The 14,896-nt window shown below is 33.5% G+C and overlaps 2 protein-coding genes across 3 annotated transcripts; one reads left to right on the top strand and one right to left on the bottom strand.

The window, feature by feature from the left end:
- Positions 1-1,000: 1,000 nt before the first annotated feature.
- Positions 1,001-13,435, top strand: LOC126851747 (band 4.1-like protein 4). Of its 2 annotated transcripts, XM_050596033.1 has the most exons (18): positions 1,001-1,581; positions 2,051-2,834; positions 2,986-3,327; positions 3,446-3,641; positions 6,494-6,598; positions 6,700-6,839; positions 7,801-7,898; positions 8,589-8,709; positions 8,839-8,926; positions 9,004-9,120; positions 9,296-9,799; positions 10,081-10,292; positions 10,671-10,749; positions 10,817-10,902; positions 11,128-11,283; positions 12,113-12,386; positions 12,920-13,026; positions 13,296-13,435. In XM_050596033.1, exons 4-18 carry the CDS (start codon positions 3,528-3,530, stop codon positions 13,330-13,332), a joined length of 2,238 nt encoding a protein of 745 aa, XP_050451990.1. In that variant the 5' UTR covers positions 1,001-1,581; positions 2,051-2,834; positions 2,986-3,327; positions 3,446-3,527; the 3' UTR covers positions 13,333-13,435. The 2 variants fall into 2 exon arrangements, with proteins under 2 accessions (XP_050451990.1, XP_050451989.1); XM_050596032.1 differs by lacking the exons at positions 2,051-2,834; positions 2,986-3,327.
- Positions 13,362-14,717, bottom strand: LOC126851748 (signal recognition particle 9 kDa protein). The gene is made up of 3 exons (XM_050596034.1): positions 14,426-14,717; positions 13,731-13,799; positions 13,362-13,638 (listed from the first exon to the last, which is right to left on the bottom strand). Exons 1-3 carry the CDS (start codon positions 14,495-14,497, stop codon positions 13,543-13,545), a joined length of 237 nt encoding a protein of 78 aa, XP_050451991.1. The 5' UTR covers positions 14,498-14,717; the 3' UTR covers positions 13,362-13,542.
- Positions 14,718-14,896: the final 179 nt, after the last annotated feature.

The raw sequence follows: 14,896 nt of genomic DNA, 5'->3' as shown, positions 1-14,896 counted from the left end.
CATACTCGTACATTACTTGCGGTCACTATAAATTGCCATTAACCATAGACATATAAAAATACATAGATGGGATACAAAATTTGTGCGTGTATCGAACTCGGAAACTTGTTCGTTATCCACCAATCACAAGTATAGCCGAATCGAATCTACTGAAAAGGAAGCGAATCAAGAACAAGATGTTGAGAGATGTTTTTTCGGCAGCTAATGCTCGTCTAAAATATTTTCATATGTCTATGGCTCATGGTAAATTTATGTTGCTGCGAGTAGCGGTCGTTCCCCTGGTTCCCTCGTCCTCGTCATGAGTCATGGACAAAGAGAAATAAGTAATAAAAAATAAAAGATAAAAAGAGAAATATGACAAAGCAACGAACAAGTTGTTGTTCTGTCATCTAAATACAATCTCCTATGCCGCGAATAAAAATGATGTTATAAACCTTTCCAACATGTTTGTTATCGATTTGAGATAATAAAGAAATTATTTTTTGATATCAAGCAATTAACATCGATCGATATCAAGTATTTATCAATGACTTTATAAAAAAATTGATTTAAAATTTAAGAATTTTAATTGCAAATATCTTTAGCAACATTTGCGAGTGATTTTAAAATTTATCTAAACTAGCATAATTATGTGTAATGCATAAAGAGAAATAAAAATAAAAGATGTTTTAATATAAAGATAAAATGTTTCCTTTACCAATTAATCGATCGTATTTCTCTTATATATGCATTTAAGGTAGCTATGCAAGTTTATCTAAATAGGCTTTTTTTAACATGAACAAAAAGATATAAAATACAATTTTATATATATAAAATCTATGTGAAGCTAAAATGCTATATGAACCGCACATCTCGTCTGGCTTCGGCTCATTTCGATTCGGTTCGACTCGACTCGCCCCACCTTGATTCACCCCACCCCATCCCATCTCATCCTACATGCTACCTCCTACCTTATCTTACCTCTTACCTTGCCTCGTCCCGCTTAGTCTTGCCTCGTCTCTCGTCTTGTTTCGTGCCGCGTCCGCGTCGCGTCTATCGAGTCGCGCCAATGCAACTTGAAAATTTACGTCCGTCCGCGACGTGATGCGTTCCACGCGTTGAAATCTTTGAAATTGTCAATCATAAACTCTACTTTACTCTACTCTCTCTCTCTCTCTCTCTACTTTACAGTCGTAACGATTGCCCGGATATGTGTCGCAGCTACATTCAGGCATTATAGCTTCGAGCTATCTGTCACCCTGAAGATATCTGATCATCATCGATAAAATATCTGACATGTTTCGGTACACATGAGACAGCGAACTTGATCGACCTCGCCTGGAATACCTCACATGTATGTGTACTACAGAGTGAAACATAAGAAGAGAGACTTGCGGGTCGTTTCACGAATGACAAGTGCGTGTTATATACGCTAATAAAGTTCAACGAAATATACGAAACGGTATATCGCTCCGAGTTCTGAATTTTGCTACCGGAAGTGCCGCAAGTATCGAAAGTGTCGAAAAGTACTTGAAAGTGTCGGAAGTGTCCTGAGCGATACTGTCGAGGTCGCAATAATTTGAAACATAAATCGTAACGCAGGTACGTACGATACATGAAATTCTTTTACTTTTCCTTTCTTTAACGTTAATTTTTCATTTTATTTTATAGCCATATAGAATAAATGGAAATATTTTCAAAAGTTAGTTTACATACTTTTTATACACGTATAACGCGCGTATATAAAACCTTTCCATTGCTGTATTAATATATTGCAAATCTCATTAAAATTAAACATCTTATAAATTATATGAAGTTATAACGCAATATAATGTGTGTGTGTGTGTGTGTGTGTGTATTATTATGGTGCGTGCGCACGTGTTTGTTTATTTACAAACGTTTATTCCGTTTCAACATTACAGACTCGATAAAACTGTCAAATATATATATTTAAAAATTTATAATTACATTCAATATTCAAATATATATTAAAATGTACATTTAATTCTTGAAATAATTTTAATTAAAAAATCACTATTGACATCAGCCATTATATGCTATCTTTTTTCAGGTATAAGCAAAATAAAAACGGAAATGCAAATCAAATTTTCAGATTCGATGCATACATTCGCGCGCTTTATAATAAATCGCTCATTAAAAATGAAAAGGACAAAGAATCGAAAAATTACTCGACTATATTTCTAATCTTAGACATGTACGATATAATGACAATAATGAGCGTCTTGCAAATTTCTATGCAAATATTTGCGTTAGTAACAATCGATATAAGTATTAAAAGAAAGGAAAGGAATTATACGAAAAAGGATAAAAAAGAGACACTTCAACGATTATTGATATTACTTGCACAAATATTTTACCAAATATCAATGTATATTGAAAGTATATTAGAAATCTTTTTTACGAGACAAACGAACACGCGAAATGGTACCGTCATGTCGAATCACTCGGATAACATTGGCTTTTCTTCCTTTCTTCATCAGAATGATGTTCCCGTTAGTCGTACATTGCCAATGTGTCGATCAGTTTCTCTATTATTTTTTCTGTCAAATGCAATTGAGATTCTGGATTCGAAACCTGTTCCACACACGGACTACACTCCCGCTCGTTCTCCGAGTTCAATGGCATTCGCCACTTGGGCCACAGACATTGTACAGACATTTTTCTCAAGCGACGCATACGCGAGGACAAAAGGTGTACTTGAATTCTGTCTGACGGTAATGCTACATTTGCGAATATAACGATTCGAAAGATTCCTCTCCGCGTGATAAGAATATTTCTTCTATACAACGAGAATAAAACTTGGCGAAGCTTATTTGTCAAAATTTCTCAGACAGGTATTTATACTTTTCCAATTTAAAATTATTTTCACAAGACGTCTCGTATTAACGCGTAACGGTCAAAACGATCGGAATCAAAATGAGCAGTTATATTCCGTAATTTTTTAACGCATCTGTTATAACTATAAAACTATAAATTTTTTTACAGCTATTTACGCATCCGTTAAAAAGTTATAAATCAGACCTGTTGCTGGTTAGCCTATGTCTATTACAGATTGTTCGATTCAAGCGGGAACTATATAAAGTAACGGTAGAAGCGGATACCAAGCAAGCCGATTACCGCTATACATATTTATGATAGTTTGATATTCTTCACCTGTCATGGAATTAACGCCGTGCGGAAAATCATTTCGGGACTCTAGACTCGCGATCGCAATTTTGATGAGTTTATTTTCAAAATGCTTTCCGCATCTTCTTGTGCATGATTTTTCCATCGATAAATGTCTGGTTGACATTGCGTGTTGCCAACTTTTATTATTAATACACTTTTGTAAGTAACAGCGATATTATATGTATAAAGAGTGTGTGATTTCGGAACAAAAAATAAAAAGAAACGCACAGAATAATTTTTCGCAGCGACTAAGAACGTTGTCGTAATGTAATCTCAGGATGAACACAAACGCATCGAGCGGATAAACGTACGCCAGTCAGGCAAAAGAGATACAAAGGGATCGAGGAAGGAGGAAAGCGATGGTGGTGGAGTGGCTATGTCCTGGACTCAGGCCGACCAGGAGCAACAGGCCTCGTCTTTTACACTGTAAAGTGATACTTCTGGACGAGCACGAATTATTACAAGACGTCTTGGTAAGTTTGGTCAAATCCATTGGCCTCTTTTATTTTTCGCAAAATCGTTCCAATCGAATAGAAATTCATACGAACGGCGCCGTATCGTCCTATCGTAATTCGTACGTCATATCAGCCAAGTTATAATTTAGCGGATTAATAGCATTTTCTTTCCCAGCATTTCTAGATGGTTGTTTCGGTACCGGACTATATACTCGTGCCCGGCGGCTATGGTGGGTTATGGTCGACTGTGCGGTTTCGCATGAGAGAAGGCGCGTACATATCTCTTAGAGGGGGTACACCCGCAGAATTCCTTTCGTCTTCTTCTCTGTTATTAGACGATATGCCAAAATTGGCGGTGGGCCACCGTAGACAACGCCGCCTTACCTCCTCCGCATTGCCGATGGCCAAGCCGCACACTAATTCCCGCGTTTTTTCAACCTACCTACTCGTTTTTTTTTTTTCATTTTTTTTCTTCTCGGAATCACTCTCGCGTTGCGCGCTCTCTTTCTCCTCTCTGCTTCTCTCATCGTCCGACTCATTTTGTCGATTAACATTCCGAACTTGTATAAGCACGTATAATCCTTCATTGTATGTGTCTATATGTACAACGTAAGCCTCTAGCAAGTCAAAATTCAGTCGAGCGTTAAACATAGGATTATGTATTCGCGAAGAAGGAAATCCATCTTCTCACTTTCTCTCTCCTTTTTCTCTCTTTTTTTTATTGTTTCTCTCTCTCTCATTATTTTCTCACTTTTACACAATATTTAATCTAAAAGAAAATTTGTAAAAGGTCATCATTAATGATTACAAAATATTAATATGCTCTACTGGAATAAAAAATAATGTACAAGAGAGAATCGTTGTATATAGTATTAAAGATATAATTGAGAAATGCAAGAAAAGAACTAATCGTTGATGACTACAAGTGCGATACTTGTAGGCAATATCTTGCCACCATAGTATCGAAAACCGTATTTTCTCAGATTTATACCGTCAATCTCGTAGAACCAGTCTCTCGTAATTGCAGTGTAACAGTGCGAAAGGACTATGCGTCAAGATAGTGCGACCGGATAAACGAGTAACTCTTTTCCAGTAGAATCTCTCCGATACACCTACATCTTTCTATGCATCATTTTATTTCGCAACGATGCAATTTCAATATATTATAGAATTAAAGCATTGAGCCTCCAACGCGTATAATAATTTGAGAGTGAACACCGATCACAATTATTGTTTGGAAAAAGAGCGAGGTCAAATATCTCGATACACATATTTGCTAGACATATGCGATACGAATTAAGACAATCCAACTTTTTCAAATTGTCAATATTATACATTCGATATATTATAAGATATTTATATTCTTAGGAATATACGGCTCGCTGAGCTGTGTTAATCGGCGAGCGAGTAAAAGTAAAACGAAAGTAAAAACGCGAAAACCAAAGAGAGACAAGCTATTCGTTGGCATCCGAATTTTTTTGAGTTTCCGCTTTAACGTTACCGCTTCATACCTCTCTGATTACCTCTGATTACCTCTTCCTCGCTTGACGTCCAATTATACAAATAGCGCTCAGCATCCGCTGCGGGCGATATTCGCCAAAGTTTTTTTCTTTTTCTTGCATTGCTTCTACTTTTCACATTGATGTTACCATATCTAGTCACGATACCTAGAGGCAAGAACGAATCTTCGATAAAATATGAAGCAGCGATGTTGGCTAGTTGCCGCCACGAAGCTCGCCAATCATTCTTCTCTTTCTTCGTATCCATTAGCCAAGGACGTTCTTTTTATTTTTCATATAATATGTATTAATATCAATAATATGTATATTTTCGTATATCCTCTTCTATCGTTGAAATGATATTTTCTACTCTCTTTCATTTATGCACTTTATACACTTTTAATGTGTTCATTTTCATATTTATAATAATGAACGTCAAACTTTACGTTCTATGGCCCAGGGGATGATTTATTCTAATTTTTTTTTCTCTCTCTCCTTTAAAACTATCTTACAAGAATCAGTCAAGAATCAGTTTCATACTACGATACTTGGATTCCCACAATGAGCTATAGCCAGGAAAGATTAGAATGCCTAAATAAATGTTTAAATTATACCATGTATGAAAAATGAAAGGAGAAATCATCTGAATAACCGATGGAAAAAGGAAAGGAAAAAGAAAAAAAAAAGAAAAAAAAGGGAAGGATCGTTCGAAGCACGCAAGTTGGAGATGATTACCCATCTCCTGAACCTATACTCGACTCTTCTAGGCCTTAGGCGAAAGAAAAAGGGCGAGGTCTTTTATTCTCTTCTTCTTCTTTGCTTCCTCCATTTCTTTACCCTCTTCGACAATTTCTTGCTGTATTTTAAGTGTCTTTCGTTACATTACGTATATATATCGTGTTTCCTTTCATTTATTCTTTGATTCGGTCCAAATTTTATCGGTTGCTTTGCTATATAAAATCTTTAATTTCATATTATATAAATAAATGAATTGAAAAGATAAATAGATAGATTGATAAAAAGAGAGAGAAAGAAATTAATTTTATTATACAAAATATAAACGTGAAATTTATATCGCTACCATAACGATAATGCGCTTAAATCGCGAACAGACAAAGATAATAATATGCGTATAAAACTTAACGATACGAGCATTTACCTAAAGATTCCGTTAGTTTCTCTTAGGGGAACAAACAACGCGTCACGGTTCGCAACACCAGTGGGAAACCGTCCCTCTCAATTTCAATCTTGCCATAGTGTAGTACATACATGCTTCTCGCAAATATTCAAAATCGAAGAATATTTATTAATTGAATGATCGTATATACGCGTTCAATTTTGATATATAATAAATACATGTACGTTTTCCAGAGCTCGAACCTAGGTCAAGAATTGTTGGATAGAGTATTCAAGCATCTTAATTTACTGGAAACTTCTTATTTTGGATTACGCTATCTTGATCACGGAAATCAAACGGTAAGATAAACTCTATTAAATTTCTATGTTATATAAAATCATAATTTGTTACATGTAATTATACTACATATTTATAATACATTTGCGCGTTTTTTTTCTAGCAATGGCTCGATCAGAGCAAAAAGCTCGGTAAGCAATTGAAGGCTCATAAAGGAGATCCTGGAACGGATGTTCACACTCTCTACTTTGGAGTTAAATTTTATGCGGCAGATCCGTGTAAACTCATTGAAGAGATTACTAGGTATATTTTTTTATCTTTATTCGATAATGTATACGCTTCTACGTGTTGAATATATAATTCCTTCCAAAATCTTTTTCACGCAAAAGTATAATCTATAACGCAAATATTCATAATTTATATCATTTCTGTATCATCATCATAAAATTTATTAATTTTTCGCTAAAAATGTGGAATATATACGGATTGATTGGAGTTATATATGCGCTTATTAAGTGTGTAAGATAATAAAGGAAAAGTTTTCAATATATTTTATCCATGCATATTATAAAAAACAAATTATGTATTTCGAAAGAAATGCCATATGGTTACTCGCTTCTGATATCATAATGCAATGTGATTATTATCAAAAGACAGGAGGCTTAAAACTGACTAATAATTTTTCTGTGTTTTTTCAAATAAAATTGCAACTATTTAATAGTATATTTTAAATTTTTAATAGTAATGAGAGAAAAAAGATTGAAAAATCATTTAAATGCGCACGACGCGTAGTTTGGATAATATGCGGACAATCTTCATTCGATGTCACGCTCTTGTGTGAACGATTCTTTCACGCTTGATGTCTTCGAAGTTCTAGGAAATTCCAGGGACGTTACGTTGCGGACGCACGAGAATTCCACGTGCGTCGAATTTGTTGAAACGCGCCCGGCATACATGCATGCATACATACATACATATACATATATATATATGTGTGTGTGTGTGTGTGTGTGTGTGTGTGTGTGTGGGTGTCTCGTATCAGCTTTCGCGGTTGTTATCTCGTGCATGTTCTTCTTTAATTCAATTTTATATTAAATTCTCACATTTTCTATAGAGAAAAGTGAAAGAGATAACACGAATAAAAATTATTTCACTTCAATGTGTTCTAATATATATATATATACACATTTGATCCCATTTTAAAATTTCAAGATCTTTATTATAATAAAACTATATTGTTTCTGTTGTTCGACTTGTTTTATAGATACCAGTTTTTTCTACAAATCAAGCAAGATATTCTGCAAGGAAGACTGCCCGTATCCTTTGATTTAGTTGCGGAATTGGGAGCCTACGTTGTTCAATGTAAGATATTGTTTATATCGAAAAAATATATCCATCACAGACGCATGTTGAATATTATTTCTTGTGCACACTGTCGATTGTTTAGTTCATCTTATAAAGAAAACGAATAAAGCATTAAAATCATGCAAAAGAAAAGACCATTCGTAGGGAATATAGTGAATACGGAACTTGTGTACATATGCACTCTGTGTGTAGCAAGATATAGATGAATGCGAGCAAACAGGTACATGGACGACGTGGTCTACACGTTAGTTATCTGATGGGGAGATTCAAAGTCGTACAGATAAAAAAAAGAAAGGCAAACTAAAATACGTTCATGTTTGCATCTCATCGCAGTCAAAAGAGACGAAATGAATATCTCTTTTTCCTATTCAACGATAATACGCATATACCGCGAAAGGAGCATAATATACAAAAAAGAACAGACAGAGTGAGAAATAGAGTAGAGTTTAAAAAACCATTGAAAAGAGAATGTTTCTTTTTTGTTTCTCCCAGTAACCATTATACCAATCAAATTATGCTTTTCGCAATATTTTTACTATTATTTATTTACATACGTTGTGTAAGAAAATTGGAGAGGAAAAGAGAAAAAGAAAAGAACAAAAAAGAGATACTATATAAATTCCTCATGTGCACGATAGAAATAATTACTTTTTTTATCCATCTCGCAATAATCCTTTATTCTTTCAGCGGAACTTGGTGATTATGATCCTAGACGACACTCGCCTGGATATGTCACGGAATTTCGGTTCCTCGCCAATCAAACTACGGAACTGGAGAATCGTATAGTAGAAATCCATAAAACTCTTATGTATGTTATTTCGTATTGTTTTTTTTTCTTTTTTTTTTATAATTGCATAAAAAGAGACATTTAATTAATAAAGTGTTGTGAAAATATTAAAATAATTAGATAAAATATATAATCATGATTTTTTTTCAGAGGACAATTACCCTCAACGGCAGAATTAAATTATCTGGATAAAGTAAAATGGTTGGAAATGTATGGGGTAGATTTACATCCTGTATTGGTACGTAGGCATATTGATCAATGCTGCGTGTGATCACGTGTTAATCTCGCAAAAAAACATATAATCTTTATTCGTAGGGTGAGGATAGCGTGGAATATTTTTTGGGCTTAACACCGAGCGGAATAATATTGCTGCGCAACAAAACTAAAGTAGGAAATTACTATTGGCCTCGAATTAATAAAATCTACTATAAGGTATATAATTTGTTACAATGTTGTTAACTGACCATTTTTTTTTAATCATTTTTTATCATTTTTTGGGATATTGTCTACATTGTGAAAACAACACAGTGAAATGCTTAAAAATGTAATACAACCTCGCTAAGCACTTTTTCACGATAAATATTTGAAACAAATTATCAACTTTCAGGGTAGATATTTCATGCTGAGAGTGAGTGAAAAAAATTCTGAAGAGAGAACACACGGTTTCGAGACACCATCGAAAGGGGCCTGTCGCCATCTCTGGAAATGTTGTTTGGAGCATCAAGCTTTTTTCCGATTAATGGCAACCGGTCCACCGCCTCTAAGTCCATATTCTCGTTTTCATTCATACAGTCCTCCGTCCACTTTAGAGAAACATACCGCTATTAGGCGAAATCCACCGCCGTTTCAAAGAACTCCCAGTCGGAGAGCACAAAGACGAGTTGTGGAAGGTCAAGAAATGGTCGGATCATTCATCGAAACACCCGTCGCCGTAATCACGAATCCAAATTGCAATTCATCTAGCGGTAATGTTCCGTGCAATACGCAAAGGCAGATAAACACATCGAGTCCGAGAAGCACGAGAAGTGCACCGTGGACGCAGAGTCAACCCCGTGGTCTTTACACCTCGTCTAGTCCTCGCTCAGTTCGCTCCGCAGGAACGGCGCCGGCAGTTAGTTGACATTTTATATTCACTTGTGTTCCATTGATTATGCTTAACCTGTCGCAGAGTTGACCGCAATATTTCCCACGCGTATAAAAATGTGTGAACATACGCGTGTATACATATGGTTGTAGTATATGTACATTATAATACATGATGCAAAAACAAAAATCGCTCAACTCTGACATTGACGGATCAAATATAATATATCTATACTATATGCTTTATTATAAAATTTCTAATTATATATACACATTTGAATCTATTAAATATTTTTTTCCATAATGTAGCTCTTAAGTAGACTTCAACGTCGCAGTAGTTCGGTAGAGAGTCAAAGCTCAGGAGATAGTCATAGTCGCGGTGGTCACCGTAGAAGAAGTCATAGTCATAGTCACCGTCGACACAGCAGACATTCCGACTGCGAATCTGAACTTTCAAGATGTTCGGACACAAGATCCGGCCATCGGAAACACCGTAGAAAACACAGGAATTCCCGTTCCAGGTATTTTTAACAATTCTTAGTTACACCGCACTACGTTCCCTCTCATCGTGATAATATCTCGTTCTCATAATTGTTTCTCATAAGTATGTACTCATTTTCTTGATAAATTCAAATCACGATCCCTTATAAGCGTCAGGATATAATTAAAGCAGTTTGATGATAATGAGTCTTCCTGTTCCCATCAACGATAGAGTTCATCGACCTTCGTTAACATCAAATTTACTTACTTATTTTGCATAAATTTCTTCACAAATAAAACTTTTTTTACAATAATTATTTTCCGCTCTATACGATTATTCGAATATTCTTCGATAAATATAATATAATAATTCGAGTATCAAAAAATATTAATTCAATCGGATATATTATTTTTCACAGCAGACACGAGTTAGTAGATTCGGAGCCACAATGGAGAGAAGCGCAGAAACGAAAAGGAGAAGGCGTGCAAAAAGCTATCGTAAGTATTCGGTCTTTATCGAAATTATTTTGTTTGTAATATTTAACTTTCAATTAATATGTTATAGGTGAGTCACACAGAACCTAGAAGAAGACACAGAAGCAGACATCGAAGTCCTTCCCAAAAACAATCACTTCCGGATGAACTTCGAAAGTATACATAAAATTTTAAAAATTTACAATATCACGACATATTTGATATAGGATGCAAAACAATTTATAAATTCCTTTCTATGATACAAACTGCATATTAAGTTTACTAAACAAAATATATTCTTGCTATTCCATTCCTTTTCATTATTTAATAAATTATAACAATTTACTGAAATATGCTGTGTAGAAGATATTAAAAATATATATATATATATTCTTTTTGTAGACACTTGGAATTTGGCCTAGTCGATACTAGTGGAATGAGTGAGCAGCAACGTCGAGAGATATCCTACACAGTGGTACAATCGCAGTCTGTACAACAATCTCCTCTACAATCTAACAATTCTCGATTGGACGACACAGATTCATCGTCCCTACCTAGGTACGATGATCTCAAGACGGCCTGCAACCTCCATAACCATCCTCCCCAATTGGAGGATGAGACTGGATCCGTAGTCATTGTTTAGTTATCTTCGATCTCCTTTTGCATGTATTTTTTATTTATTTCGAGCATGTATATTATCTATTTTAAGCATGCCCCTATTATTTATTTAAAGCATGATGAATCTTTAATAAATACGTAAAGTTAACTGCTTGTTGCACTTGTTTATTTTTACGTCCTAACTGGCACTCATTCGCTTCTGGCTGTGTTCCGTGGAATTTCATAGGCGATCACGCCTTTCGTTCTGGGGTCGTAATAATTATTCGTCTGTGTGTGTTTTATTTCTCATTCATATATGGTATATATTATATGGTATGCGCCATGTATTTGTGTAATAAATATTGGTATCTGGGAGGATTGACAATGTCAACGTTCAAGATTCAGAACACTTTATGCTCCGAGTCTTTCTTATGACATTCCTCGATCCCATTCGATTCCCTACATATCCCAAGCGCATTTTGTACATTTTTTATTGTGTCTTTTAAATTTTCAAAAAATTACACTTTAAAATGCGCCACAATGCGATTTACATTAAAGAAACAAATAAATTAACGGAATTCTGAATGTATATACATTAAATTTCATAATACGTAAGAACAGCCAATGTATGTATATTAATTCTGTGTACTAAAAAACAAAGAGAAAAAAAGAGATTGATTTACATTGATTTGAAAAAATCAAATCTACGATGGACCTGCTAATTGTTAAATCTACTATGAAAACGATAAAGTTAAAACGAGGTGACAGATTGTGAAGGGTTCCCTTTCAGAACTATTGGATCCATTGGCAAAAGAGAAAGAAGAATCGTGCGGCATAATCATGATGGAAGTGCTTATAATTTGCTATCCGCAACATCCAATCGAGTCGAGGCAAAATCTCTCAGAGTTCCAAACAATTGTAACATCAAGAGGGATTTTTATTATACTCGTAACCACAGAGTGTCAATAGGGAATAATACAGACAGTGGACTCGGGGAGAGCACACCGCAGGATTTTTCAAGTTGCCGCTCGAGTTCTGCAGACAGCAATAAACCTATTCACATAGTATGTATTTTCTAATCTGTTTGTTTCTTTTATCTGTCATATTATCTATCAACTTTGTTAATATCCGTTTCGAAGTAGGCAGCAACTAAACAAAATGTATTTTACTTCATATAAATTAGGTATTTATGAATGCTAAACATCGAGATAATAAGAACAAATTGTTATCTTACACAATTTGTTGTTACTTTTAAAACAAAAACTTTTGATATTAATTGTTAGAATGTTTGGAAGATTTATCATACATTATATATTATACATATCATATAAATGATCTTATAAAAAAAAACTTTAAACATTTTTATAAATAAAAATGCATGGTTTTAAGAATCCCATTACTATCATTTTCTACAAATTTTGTATTACATCATAAAATTTTACGATATTGGCATTAGAAAATCGTGCATATCCTTTCCAATGACACAATTTTCATATTATGTACTAATAATTACGTATAGCTTTATTTTACAAAGTAATGTATGGAATAACATTATTTTTGAAATAATAAATTAGTAAAACAGTTTTGTTTGGTATAGACACAAATGCAATTAGGGGGAGAGGTACTCTATGAACTGCCTTCAAATCAAGAAATCTATCCTCCTATTGACACTACTTTGGATGCTGTTCTTCAACCCATTATATCGTAAGTGCTTACTTTGTGCTTCTTTCTTATTCGATATTATTAAATTTGATTATTAAATCAAATTTCCATTTGTTTTAAATCTGGCTTTATTAATATCTAACAAATTAGGCACGAAATATAGTTATAACGTAATTTTTCAATATGACGATATCAATAGATTTAAAAAAAAAATCAATATTTTATAAAGCATAAAGAGAGAGGAAAAGTTCTCTATACTATAGTCTTTTATAATATTGTTTATAGTTTAACTTATAAATTCCATGTTTCAGAACTTTAACAAGGAGGCAACGGAATCATCCACAATAATCACAAAATTTTAATACAAAATAAAGCAGTTTCACAGTTATCATATATTGTATATTTAAGAAAGTTTCATACCTAAAACAAATTTAATATCTCTCCATGGACCGTGCAGTTGTTAAATCTTACGAGACGAGAGGAAAATTTTGTTAAATAAAAATATGTTTTGATATATACTCAATGATCAACACATTTCTATACATAAACCTTGCTTATTTAACTATCTTTCGATGCCATGTGTCTCATGAGATTACCTATAAATTTTTCCATTTTTTTTAAATCTTGAGCTATTTCTGTTCTATATTGAAGACACTGGAAGCAAATTTAATTGCTAATGTTAATAATATTATGCTTTCAATGAATTTAAGCTTATATCTCGTAGGATATGTTTGTAAACTACTTACCCGTCGATTGTCTGTTAATTTTAAACATAAAAGTCCTTTGTTGTGACAATATTTCATTGTATATCGAGTCTGAAACAAAATGAAAAAAAAATTTAATACAATGTACTATAAAAAAAATTTTAGATTCAACATTATTCACATTTACACACAATAATTTAATTTATTATTTATTTTATTATTTATATCATATATACCAAAGAATATTGTACAATAGTATACTATTTTTCTTCCGCCTTTTATTTATATTTCTTCAAGACAAGTAATTAATAACAAAAGAAGCTTTGGAATAATCTTGAATATTATGCTAAATGTTTCGAGTTTACACAATACACATAATTTATATAAATACACATAATTAATAATAAAAATTCTCTAAACAAGAATTATTTGCATCTACCTTTCTTGATATTAATTATAATTAATTATATTTTCTATGTTAATCCTTAATGTGCAATTTGTTTAGTAAATGACAAATTCAACAAATTGGACAATACTATTGAGCGAAATAAAAAAATAGCAAATTACACGCATTCTATTTTTTCAATTTATATTAATCTCATATATTAGATAATCTAATTACGTTATTATTCTATCGTATATCAAAATATATATACCATATTAAAAACGATATAACATGATGAACATATGATAACAATTGTAAAGTAAACATATGATATAACTGTAAAAAAACATACGTTTATCGGATCGTGTAGGTATAACCTTTCAGCACCTTTTTCAAATTCTTCCCATGAACTCAAATATGTCATTGTTATCACAACAATAAAATCTAAATATTGATAATAGATTATCTATAACTCAAGAAACGTATACGTGCAAAAATCACTAATCTCTATGTTTTAATAACTTCAAACAGGTAAAAGTACACGGCACAGGCTTCTGGCTGCAGGCCCTTCTAGGCTAGGGATCCTATTATGGGATAGGATATGCCATATGGGATGTATCACGGACGCACATCAAATAGTGGTTTACGAATAGAGTTCTTAAAAGTAACTAATGGTAGTAGTAGTTACTTCTAGGGACTCTAAAACAGAAAGATTGCTCTGATGTAAGTCATTATTGCGCGCGTCGCAGTTACTTCGCCGTTAATTGGCCACTTTTCAATTCAAAATGCTCTTAAAAAATATGTGATTGGCGCAATGTTATTA

The sequence above is a fragment of the Cataglyphis hispanica genome, chromosome 8 (genome assembly GCF_021464435.1).
Source record: "Cataglyphis hispanica isolate Lineage 1 chromosome 8, ULB_Chis1_1.0, whole genome shotgun sequence".
In the NCBI taxonomy this organism is placed as follows: Eukaryota; Metazoa; Arthropoda; class Insecta; order Hymenoptera; family Formicidae; genus Cataglyphis; species Cataglyphis hispanica.
This window is presented reverse-complemented; position numbering and strand designations above follow the sequence as displayed.

Excerpts from the sequence above, each read along its gene's own strand:
- LOC126851747 (XM_050596032.1), top strand. The coding sequence starts at position 3,528 with ATGGTGGTGGAGTGGCTATGTCCTGGACTCAGGCCGACCAGGAGCAAC. Across the intron at positions 10,750-10,816 it reads AAGGCGTGCAAAAAGCTATC|GTGAGTCACACAGAACCTAG; the intron begins GTAAGTATTCGG and ends AATATGTTATAG. Across the intron at positions 12,387-12,919 it reads GCAATAAACCTATTCACATA|ACACAAATGCAATTAGGGGG; the intron begins GTATGTATTTTC and ends TGTTTGGTATAG.
- LOC126851748 (XM_050596034.1), bottom strand. The coding sequence starts at position 14,497 with ATGACATATTTGAGTTCATGGGAAGAATTTGAAAAAGGTGCTGAAAGG. Across the intron at positions 13,800-14,425 it reads ACCTACACGATCCGATAAAC|ACTCGATATACAATGAAATA; the intron begins GTATGTTTTTTT and ends ATTTTGTTTCAG. Across the intron at positions 13,639-13,730 it reads AATTAACAGACAATCGACGG|TGTCTTCAATATAGAACAGA; the intron begins GTAAGTAGTTTA and ends ATTTGCTTCCAG.